General features: G+C 18.1%; 4 protein-coding genes across 4 annotated transcripts; 2 read left to right on the plus strand and 2 right to left on the minus strand.

Moving 5' to 3' along the window:
• Positions 1-543: 543 nt before the first annotated feature.
• On the minus strand, positions 544-2,096 carry PRSY57_1020700 (putative membrane protein; the record flags this gene model as incomplete). Its single annotated transcript, XM_012907796.2, has 2 exons — positions 544-983; positions 1,172-2,096. 2 exons carry the CDS (start codon positions 2,094-2,096, stop codon positions 544-546), a joined length of 1,365 nt encoding a protein of 454 aa, XP_012763250.2.
• Positions 2,097-3,499: 1,403 nt separating this feature from the next.
• On the plus strand, positions 3,500-6,287 carry PRSY57_1020800 (endomembrane protein 70, putative; the record flags this gene model as incomplete). The annotated part of the gene is made up of 7 exons (XM_012907797.2): positions 3,500-3,592; positions 3,719-4,102; positions 4,194-4,303; positions 4,548-5,426; positions 5,691-5,758; positions 5,882-5,963; positions 6,044-6,287. The coding sequence occupies 7 exons, from the start codon at positions 3,500-3,502 to the stop codon at positions 6,285-6,287; spliced, it is 1,860 nt and encodes a 619-aa protein (XP_012763251.2).
• Positions 6,288-7,231: 944 nt separating this feature from the next.
• On the minus strand, positions 7,232-9,259 carry PRSY57_1020900 (RNA helicase, putative; the record flags this gene model as incomplete). The annotated part of the gene is made up of 1 exon (XM_012907798.2): positions 7,232-9,259. The coding sequence occupies one exon, from the start codon at positions 9,257-9,259 to the stop codon at positions 7,232-7,234; it is 2,028 nt and encodes a 675-aa protein (XP_012763252.2).
• A 1,358-nt stretch (positions 9,260-10,617) lies between these two features.
• On the plus strand, positions 10,618-11,409 carry PRSY57_1021000 (deoxyribose-phosphate aldolase, putative; the record flags this gene model as incomplete). Its single annotated transcript, XM_012907799.2, has 1 exon — positions 10,618-11,409. The coding sequence occupies one exon, from the start codon at positions 10,618-10,620 to the stop codon at positions 11,407-11,409; it is 792 nt and encodes a 263-aa protein (XP_012763253.2).
• Between the last annotated feature and the right edge of the window lie 966 nt (positions 11,410-12,375).

The raw sequence follows: 12,375 nt of genomic DNA on the forward strand, positions 1-12,375 counted from the left end.
ATACCATATTTTTTTTCTCAAATTAAAAATAATTAAATTTAAAAAAAAAAAATTTCATTAAAATTTTTTTTTCCAAGTTTGGAAAAAATTTTTTCTTAAATTTTATAAAAAAAAAAAAAAAAAAAAAAAAAAAAAAAAAAAAAAAAAAAAAAAAAAAAAAAATACATATAAACAATTCAAAAAATAAAAAAAATATAAATGATGTTAAAAAAAAAAAGATAAATAAATATAAAAAGATTTAAAAAAAAAAAAAAAATTAAATTAAATGTATATGTTTCAAAAATATATATATATATATATGTAAACTATAAAAAAATATTATAAATGAATATATATACGTATGTATATGTACAAGTTATATATATTTTAAAAAAATGATTGTTTATTAAATAGGTATTTTCTTGTGACACATATATATATATATATATATATATTTATGTTATAAATATGGGTATAAAAAAAAATGTGGTAAATATTTCCATTTTCCATATATTCAATGTTCCTTGTGCTTTTTCTTCCTTCACCTGTTCCTCTACTTTCACACTACAGTTTTGTTAAATAATACATGTCAATTTTGTTGGACAATATTTTGATTAAGAATAAGACTAAGGAAAAGGAAGAAACGTAGATACCAGCAAAAGATAAATTATTTAAATAAAAATATATAGAATGAGCAATGTATATATAGAATAAGGAATGAATAGGTGAAATAATATTTAATAAATATTTATATTTATGTAAATATAATACTATCTCATATATTTTATTATTTCCAACATATAATCTTTTCAAAAAATCATACTGATTTAATAATTTGACATAAAAATCCGTTTTCTTATCATCCTTTATATTCTGCATTATTTCCTCCTTATTAAAAAATTTCTCATCTGTCCATGTTTTTATAAACGATAAATTGTTCTGAAAAATTAAACGAGCGTAAATCAAAAATAGCTGCAATAAAACTAGCCCTCCCAATATTTTACCTGACGAAGCATAGAAATACAGACAAAATGAAAAAATAAAATAAAATAAAATAAAAATAAAAATAAATAAATAAATATATATATATATATATATATAACCATTACATTATAATGATTAGCACATATATATATATATATATATATATATATATTTTTTTTTTTTTTATTATATATTATTTAAGAATTACTCTTCTTGTAACCAAGCAAATGGAAACTTCCCCAGTTAGCTTGAACAAGGAAATATGGGAATATAGATATATAGGAAAAGAAAAGTATATGTATTAAATTATTGATTAGATATAATTTTTGTGAAAAGAAATTGTAAGAATTAAGTATGAATAAAAGTCTGAGAACAAAAAATTTATAAAAGAAAAACAATAATGTTGATAGAGTATGGATTTTGACAAGTTTATCTGTTTTAATATTTTTGAATTCTCCAATAAAAGCATATTTTTTTTTAAAAAAGGTATATATATAATCACTTTTAAAATATAAAATTGTAAAGAGTAAAAATAAAAAATTTACAGAATTATAGCTTATTAATTTCGAAATATTAGATGATTTGCTAAAAAAAGGTATACTACTAAGATATTCATGTATAGAACTATTGAAATATTTATCTTTTACATATGTTGTTGTTGTATTATAATAATTTTTTAATTTCCCTCTATAAACGGACATATCATCTTTCAATCTGTTAAATATTATTATAGAATATTTCTTTGCATAATGATATTTATCTACAACTATTTCTTGGGTTCTATTTTTAAATTTATCAAAATCTTTTTTATTTATATTTAATTTATATTTATTTAAAATATTTTTCAACTTTTTTAATTTATTTAATTTGTCTTTTATTGAATCATTTTCATTAAAATGTCGTTTCCTTATTTCATTATTAAAATTGTTATCTATGTTATGGAAATTAATATTCATATAATATATATTATTTCTTCGTCCTTTTTCTCCACCTCTTCTTTTAAAATTATTATCCTTTAAAGATTTTATAGCATAATCATAATTTATATTATACTTCCCTCTTCTTATTTCTAAACATGTTACCTTAACAAATACAAAAAAAATCAAATAAATGAAGAAAATTGCCTTTTTCATATTTATACCTACATATACAAAAAAAAAAAAATATATATATATTAATACACAGTTTCACATTATGTGTATAACATATATGTGTATGCAGATATATATCATTATCCTTTTTGTATTATTCCCTTTTATTTTTTACTTTTTACTTTATCTTTTCTTTAGTTTTCTCATTATATCGGCTAATCAAAAGACTAATCTAGGTAGTACTTATATATCTTTATTTTGTAACAAATAATTAATATATATATATATATATGTAAAATAATTTTTCTTTTTTTTTTTTTTTTAATTAAATATTTATTAATACTCGGAGGTTGGCCCTTTTTATTTTTATATCTAATTAATATTTAAAAAAAAAAAATTATATATGAAAATATTGATAAATACACATTAAAGGTATTAATAAAAAAAAATATATATACATATAATAATAATATATATATATATATATATATATATATATATATATATATATTATTATTATTATTTTATTTCTTTTTGTTTATTTTTCAATATATTAAAAATGTCTCTTTCCCCTTTTGCCTTGTTTAATATCTTTTTTATTATTTATTTATTTTTTTTTTTTAATAAATAATACATAAGCTTTTTCATTTTATTTAAATAAAAAGAAAGAAAAAAAGAAAAATAAAAAAAAAAGGTTAAAATAAGTATTTATATATATATATATATATTATTAAATGTATTATATTATTCTTTTTTTTATATTGTGTATATTTTATATATGAACATGTACATGTAACACTTAATATTTTCCGATCTCTTTTCTCAATATTTTTGATACGAATACGAAAAAAAAAAAAAAAAAATATACGTAATATAAAAAAAAAAAATATTATATATATATATTATATATATAAATATTTTGAGAATATTATTTATAAAAAGGAAAGAAATTATAATATTTTATTTTTTTTTTTTAATTAATTTTGTTTCATTCCCTCATAATATATATAATAATATTATATATATTTTTTTTTTTTTTATTTATAATTTTATAAATACTTTAATATATATATATATATATATATATATATATATATATATTATATATATAAATATTTTGTGCTACATTTTAAATAATATTTAATATATTTATATATTTTTTTTCTTTTAAAAAATAAAATAATCCTTATTACTTGTTTTTGTCATGAAATTTATTATATTATATAATATAATATAATATAATAATAATATATATCTATATATAAATAATATATTATTTTAATATATATATATATATATATATATATATATATTACATTTAAAATCATTTTATTTTTTAGTAATTATTTATTATAATATTATTTGATTATGGTGGTCTAATATATATATATAATTCGTCATAAAGTAATAGGTTTTAATATTTTCATTAGAATTAAAAATATACAATGATTATTGAACATGTTCTTTGCTCTTTCATTTTATTCGTATGTTATATGATTAAGTATGCGGAGGCATATTTACCTGGAATGAATCCGACGGTATAAGAGAATATAATGAATAAAAATGAAATAAAATAAAATTATACATAAATAAATATAAATATAAATATATATATATATATATATTTATGAATTTTTTTTTTTTTTTTTTTTTTTTTTTTTTAGACCTATAAAGAAGGAGATCCAGTTATTATTAATATCAAGAATTTATCTAGTAGAAGGGCTGTTACCACTTTAGATTATTTTTCTTTTCCATTTTGTTCATCTAATAATTCAAAATCAAGTGGAGAAAAGGCACCAAATATTTTTAAGATTTTATTAGGAGATACTCTTCATGATACAAACATTGAAACAACATTTTTAAATGATAAAAAATGTGCATTTTATTGTAAAATATTTATTGACAATAATGTATATGAGAAGTATAAGCATCTGATATTATACAATTATAATATAGTATATTCGGTTGATAATTTAGAAATATTTAGAGAAGACCCTAAGCGAAAAGGATTTTACTATACAGGAATACCTATAGGATATGTTCACGAGGTAAAAAGAAATGGGCATAATATATATATAAATATATAGATATACAGACATTTACATTTATATATATCTATGTATTATTTTATACTTGTAGAGGAATTATCATTTATACACCTATTACAAAATAACCATATTATACAATACACAAGGTGGTCCTAATTCAAACAAATATTATATCGTCGGATTTGAAGTAGAACCACAAAGGTAATATTTTAAGTTAATTATTTATGAAAAATATATTACTCAATATTAATAATTACGATATTGTGTTGTACGTTAATATTCTTATATATTTAGTAATAATTTTTTTTTTTTTTTTTTTTTTTTTTTTGTATTCACAAAAATATTATATATTATGTATTATAATTTATCATTATTTTATTATTATTATTATTATTATTATTATTATTATTATTATTTTTATTTAATTTTTTTCTTTTATTTTTAGTGTTGATTTTACAAAGAATGATGATTGTGTTCAGAATGAAAGTACTATGATAATGGGAAAAAATAAATTTGTTACTTTTAAATATGATATAAGATATGTTAAAAGTGATAATTCTTTTCAACATCGATCAGAACATTATTATCGAAATTTGAATGATCAAAGCATGATACATTGGTTTTCTATTATTAATAGTATTATCCTAGTTGTTCTGTTATCGTTTTTATTAAGCACCATATTAATTAAAGCCCTACATAAAGATTTAAATAAATACAATAGAATTAATACAAATATATTTGAAACCGATGATATGGATGACAGAGGATGGAAACTAGTCCATGGTGATGTTTTTCGAAAACCAAGAAATTCAACCTTCTTTTCAGCATTTGTAGGTGTTGGTATCCAGATTATGTTTATGATACTTGTGTGTGCATTAATTTTATTAATTGGAGTTTATAAATATAAACAAAGATATAGATATATACAAATAATGTTTTTTATTTGGATATGTATTAGTAGCATATCTGGTTATGCTTCTTCAATTTTATACAAACTCTTTAAAAGTAAACATGTCAAATTAACAATTTTTAGAACATCACTTATTTATCCATTTATCTTATTTCTTATTTTTTTCCTTATAAATCTAGTATTACATTATGAACACTCCAATACAGCCATTTCATTTTCTTCCTTAACGTCTGTGTGTATTTTGTGGTTTGGAATATCTGTACCTTTGATTTGTCTTGGATCATTTATAGGCAACAAAAAAAAACCAATCGAATTACCTGTACGTGTTAATAATATTCCAAGACACATTCCAAAACAACCAATGTTAAATACATTCTTTGTATCATCCTTTATTGTTGGATCAATACTCTTCGCGTAAAAAAAAAAATTAAAAATAAAATAATGAATAATAAACCAAGTATTTAAGAATATTAATGGATGTATAGATATATTAATAAATAGAAATAAAATTATGTGTATTTGTAAATTAATGTTATATATGTGTATATATGTATATATATATATATATATTTATTTATTTATATATTTATATTTATATTTATTTATTTATTTATATATTTATATTGATTTACTTATGAACAACCTGCACATGTTCATATTATTTTATTACTTGTTCAGGACCATGTACACAGAGCTTTTTTTCTTATTTACGTCATTATGGAAAAGCAATATGTATTATTTATTTGGTAACATTTGAAATATGAAATAAAGAAACAAATCCATATAATATAAAATGTGTTTTTGGTAAACACATATATATATATATATATATATATTTATTTATTTATTTATTTATTTTATTTTTGTAGGCTTTTTGTTTCTGGTAATATTTTTATTAGGCTTATTGAGTGCCCAGTTATCAATAGCATTAACTTATTATACGCTTTCCTGGTAAATATATATATAATATTGTCTTTTTTTAAAAAATAGTAATATATATATATATATTTTTTTTATTTTTATTATTTTAGTGAGGACTACAATTGGTGGTGGAAATCATTTGTTGCACCGGGGTCGTCGGGATTGTTTCTCTTTTTATATTCCATTTATTATTTCTTTATTAAATTAAATATTTCTACTTTTTCAGAAACTTTTATTTATTTTGCCTATTCATTTATTATGTCTTATACATGTTTTATATATACAGGAACAGCAGGGTTTTTAGCTTCTTTTGCTTTCCTGCGAAAAATATACTCTTCCATAAAAGTTGATTAATCACATAAAATATGAATATATGTTTTATATATATATATAATTTTATTTTTTCCATTTTATTTATATATTTATCTGATTTTTTTTTTTGTAAAATTATTTTTTAAATTAAGAAGGAAAAAAAAAATATAATAATAAATGAAATAATATATATATATATTTTTATGTGTTTGCTTCTTTTAAATGTCTATCATAAAAATACAGATTATACTATATATCTAAATATAATACATTTATTTATAAGTATGTATGTATTTTTTTTTATATTATTCCCATTTATTATTTTAAATACTTATCTTTTAAAATTTTTCATCAATATGTTTCCTAATTCTTCATGTATATATATATATATATATATATAGATATAGATATAGATATTTACTTATTTATTTTTATATTAATTCATTTTATGTTGTCAATTTTTTTTTTTTTCCCTTTTATAAAATTTTAAATTAATTAAAAAAAATAGAAAATAGAAAAATGAAAATATACATCATTTATATATGTGGACAAATCATATATATATATATATGTCTGCACGTTTGTAGTATGATGTTTTACCTTTTTGTGAAATATTTTTTTCCATTATATCCAATGTTATAATATTTACCAAATACAAGATATGTTGTTTATATATGTATTATATATACAACCATTTCGATTTTAGCTTTAAAATCATTTATAAATGGAAACATATATTTTAATTTTTAAAGTTTATAAATAACAAGAAAAATGATTTAACATATAAACTTATTATATTATATATATATATATATATATATGAAAACGTTTTTATAACAAAAAAAAAAAAAAAAAAAATTAAAATAAAAATAAAAATAAAAATATATGAAATGAACTTGACAAAGAAATAATCTTTATAACTTAAAAAATTAATATATTGTTAATTATTTATTTATTATTTATTATATATTTTTTTTTTTTTTTTTTTATTTATTTATTTTTTTTTTCGTCTTCTCTTTACTGTTCTTAATAATTGCCCTTTTTATCGGTTTCTTTGTTCCTTTATTATTATTACTTTTTATTTTATTTTTCTTTTTATTCTTTTTACTCTTTTTACTCTTTTTATTATATTTTGCAAAATTATACTTCGGTGTTTTTTTGAACTGGAAATTTTCCAAGTAGGATGGTATGTTTGTACCACTACTTTTAACAAATTTAATAATTTCTTTCATATATTTAATATTCTCTGTCGTAAAGAAGGTGATGGCTTTTCCTTCTTTTCTATCCGATCTACAAGCTCTTCCTATTCTATGCATATAATTATATTTGTCATAACAAACATCATAATTAATAACAGTTTCAATACCTTTGATATCTATACCCCTACTTAATATATCAGTACATATAAGATACCATATATGTCCTTGTTGAAATTTTTGAAAAATAATTTTTCTTTCTTCTTTTGATTTTTCTGATGTTAACAAAGCAATATATGATACAGATTTATGCAAGTTGGTATATATCATATTTGCTTTTATTATACTATCTACAAATATTAATACCGGTATATGTATTTCTTTATTTTTAATTAGATTATTTAATACTAATAGTTTCTCTTCTTCATTATTTACATATAATAATTCTTGTTTTATATTATTATTTATTGTATTAATATTTTTCCCAAAATATACTACTGTATAATTTGGACATAATGTACTTATAAAATTTTTAATATTTCCTGGTAATGTTGCTGTAGTAAAAATTTTTTGAATTTTTCTATTTTGAATTTCTTTTAATAATGTATTAACTTGTTCCAAAAATTTTATTTCAAATAATTTATCAACTTCGTCAAAAACAATAAAAAAACATTTTTTTAAACTTACTTTTTTTTTTTTTCCTTCTATTTTTTCTGCTTTTTCTCCCTTTTCATGTATCATATTTAATAATATCATAGGTGTACATACACATATATCAATTGCATTATTTTCGATAAAATCATTTAATTTATTAAGATGAATTATATTAATATGTTTATAACTTTCAAATAATAATAAGGCTTGTTCATAAATTTGACAAGCCAATTCATTTGTTGGTACTATAATTAAACTTTTTATAAAAATCAAATTTTCATTTAGATCATTTTTATCAGATATATTATCTAAATTGTTATTATTATTATTTTTATTATTATTATTATTATTGTTGTTGTTGTTGTTGTTGTTGTTGTTATTATTATTATTATTATTATTATTTTTTCTTTCATGTTTTTCCAAATAGATATTATTCAATTTAATTAACAAAGGAATTAAGAATGAGCATGTTTTTCCACTACCTGTTTGAGATATACATATAGTATTATAATCATTTAATATAGATGGTATACATATTTTTTGGATACATGTCGGTTTTTTAAAATATAATGTATTTTTTATAGTACTTAACAATTTTTCATATTCTTTATTTATTATATAATTGTTATTATTTGATTTATCATTATTTGTTTTTTCTTTTTCTTTATTTGAAATAATTTCATTTTGTTCGTTTGTAAGAGTATTTATCTTATTTTCTTCCATGTCCTGTTCCTTATTGTTTTGATTACCATTGTCACTATAAGTCTTGATGTTATGATTTAATTTATTTATATTACTCATTTTCTCATCTTCTTTTTCATCATCTCTTTCATTATTTATTATTTTTAAATATTGTATAATATCATGAAAAAAGCGAATGGGAACAATATTCCTATTTATATTTTCATACTCAACATTTATTTCATTAACTTTCATATAACTATTAATCAAATTTACGTCATCATAAAATTGAGAATATTTTATTCCCTCACAACTTTGCACAATTTTTTTCTTTTTTTCATCTTCATTTGATTCGTTTTCTTTTTTTATATTTAATATATTTTTTAAAGGTTTTAAATTTTCTTCTTTCAAACTCATCAAATCACCATTTTTCAAAGAACTTTTCAAATTTAAACCATAAGTCAGTTGTTTAATAACATCCATTATCTTACATAAATTATATAACAATAATATGTGTATAAATTATATATGGTACTTATATATATATATATATATATATATATATTTTATATATAATAATATAAATCTTTTCTTTTTTCTTTCTTCTTTCATTGACCGAATATTAATACAATTGTTATGTAGAACATTTTTATTTATGTAAGTTTTGGTATTATTTTATATAAAATATTATTATTTTTTTTTTCCAATACATTAAAAATTTACATGTTGTACATATATATAATTATATAATCATAATATTTATTGTTATCTATTTTATAAAAACGTCGGATGATCTTTTTTATTAAAACAAGAAAAAAAATTATAATTTCATAAATATTGTATAATATATATAATTTTTATAAATCTCATTTAAAATTTTAAAAAAAAAATATTGTTTTAAAAATGATTGATTGATTGATTGATTGATTAATTAATTAAAAAAAATAACGAAATGAATAAAATAAAATAATATAATATTATGAGCCTATTTTTTTTTTATATATATAAATATAAAATTATTGCATATATATAAAAAAAAAATTTGTATAACATATAAAATATATATATATTTTTTTTTTAATTATTGTAATAAATAAATAAATATATTATATAATAATAATATATATATTATTATATATATATTATATATATATTTTTAATGTACCGATATTTATTTAGTATTATGTACATACAATGCCTGGGAAGGGAATATAAAAATAAATATACTTGATTTCATTATTGCACTAATATATGTTAATATATATATTAAACCATATGCCCTTTTTTTTTCATTTTTAGGTTTTGTAGATATACTTAATTCATAAAATTTATATTTTATTTATTTTATTTTTATTTAAATCATTTGTATAGTCTGAAAAGCACAGGAATATACTGTATTTTATTTTTAAACATATTTAAAAAAAATTGTGTTTAATTTTTGGATAACATACAGATGAAAAATAATTAAGATAACGTTAAGGATAAATAATAAAATATATGAATATAAATAAATAAATATATATATATATATATATATATATAGGTAGATTGCTTTATTGATAAATAATTTATTTTCTTCTTCGAAAAGAGTACCAAAATAAATTATTATTATAAATATATTATAAATATTTAGTTATTTTTATATATTTATCATATTTTCTATTTTCAGAAATATATAAAGAAATCAAATAATTTATAATATCTTCATATAAAGGGCTCTTCTTAGATAGATAGATAGAATATATATATTTATAATTCACATATTTATAATATTTATATTTCTGTACAACTAGCCATTTATTATTATTTTATTTTTATTTTTTTTTTTTTTTCTCTTAAAAATGGCTAACTATGCAGAAACTTTTTCAGCATGGACAAGTATTTGCCTGACCGATCATACACTTTTAGGTGAAAATGACACAGAAGATGATATAAGAGAATTATGTGAGGAATCAGTTAAAACTTGTCCATTTGCAGCAGCTGTTTGCGTAAAGCCTGAATTTGTGAAATTTATAAACGACACAATAAAAAAAGAAATATGCCCATTTAAGCCGAAAGTTGCGTGTGTAATTAATTTTCCTCATGGAACTGATGTTGTTGAAAAAGTATTGGAAGATACAAAAAAGGTATTAGAGGACGGAGTTGATGAAATTGATTTAGTTATAAATTATAAAAAAGTTTTAGAAAATGTTGAAGAAGGTTTAAAAGAAGCAACTGAATTAACAAAAAAAGTGAAAAATTTAATGAAAGAAAAGGTTTTAAAAGTAATAATTGAAACTGGAGAACTTAAAAATGATGAACTAATTATAAAAACAACTTTGGCAGTACTTGAAGGAAATGCTGATTTTGTAAAAACATCATCTGGGAAAGTTCCAGTCAATGCAACCCCAGGAGCTGTTAAAGCAATAATTGAAGCAATGAAACAATATGTAGAAAAAAATCCGCAAAAAAAAGATAAAATAGGATTAAAGGTTGCTGGAGGTGTGGGAGATTTAAATTCAGCCTGCTATTATATCTTATTAGCAAGACGTTTTCTAAGTGCCCTTGCATGTCACCCAAATAATTTCCGTATTGGTTCTTCATCGCTTGTTCCTAAACTTAGGAGGATTATAGCACAAAACCCAGCAGTATAAAATAATAACATATATATATATATATATATATATATATATATATATAATAGCCTTATCACTAATTCATATTGTTATATAGGCCATAACATATATATTTACGTAATAACTATATGTTTTATATTTTTTCTTTTTCTTTTTTTTTTTGTATTATAAAAGTAAAATATATAATCACACAAATAAATATAAATATATATATATTATATATATATTTATTTATTTATTTATTTATGACATGTTCCATCATCCTTTCAAATATTTACATTTTATTATTTAATTATTTTCTTCATATAAAATTATATGTGATTATTATCATTATGTATATATATATATATATATAAATCCGTGATGTATATATTTCATACGTGTTTACATACGTTCTAATATATACACACCTGGTATTATTTATGCATTTTTCATTTGAAACATACTAAATTAACTTATATGTAAATAAATATATACAAGTAGTAATTACTAATATATATATATTCTTACATAAACTTCTTAATCTATATTTTAATGCATCATTTCCTTTTTTGGGGGAGAGTTAAAAAAATGGAAAATAATTAAAGTGTAAATATATAAGTATTTCTATTCTTATATATATATATATATATATATATATACATACATATATGTATATATGTGTAGATGTAATTAAAAGGTCTATTAATTTTGGTTGTCAAACTTTTGTATATATATATATATATATATAATATATATATATATAATTAAGAACAATAAAATAATGAGGAATCATAAAAGAATGAAAAAAAAAAATTAAATTTCATATATATTAAACACAATCAATGAAATATAAGGAGAATTCAAAAGAAACTTGGAACTATTAAAAAAAAATATAATAAAACGTAAAAGTATAAAATCACACGATAATAAATATGGTTATATATATATATATATTAAAAAAAAAAAAAAAAAAAAAAAAAAAAAAAAAAAAAAAAAAAAAAA

Source organism: Plasmodium reichenowi, chromosome 10 (genome assembly GCF_001601855.1).
Source record: "Plasmodium reichenowi strain SY57 chromosome 10, whole genome shotgun sequence".
NCBI classification, from domain to species: Eukaryota; Apicomplexa; class Aconoidasida; order Haemosporida; family Plasmodiidae; genus Plasmodium; species Plasmodium reichenowi.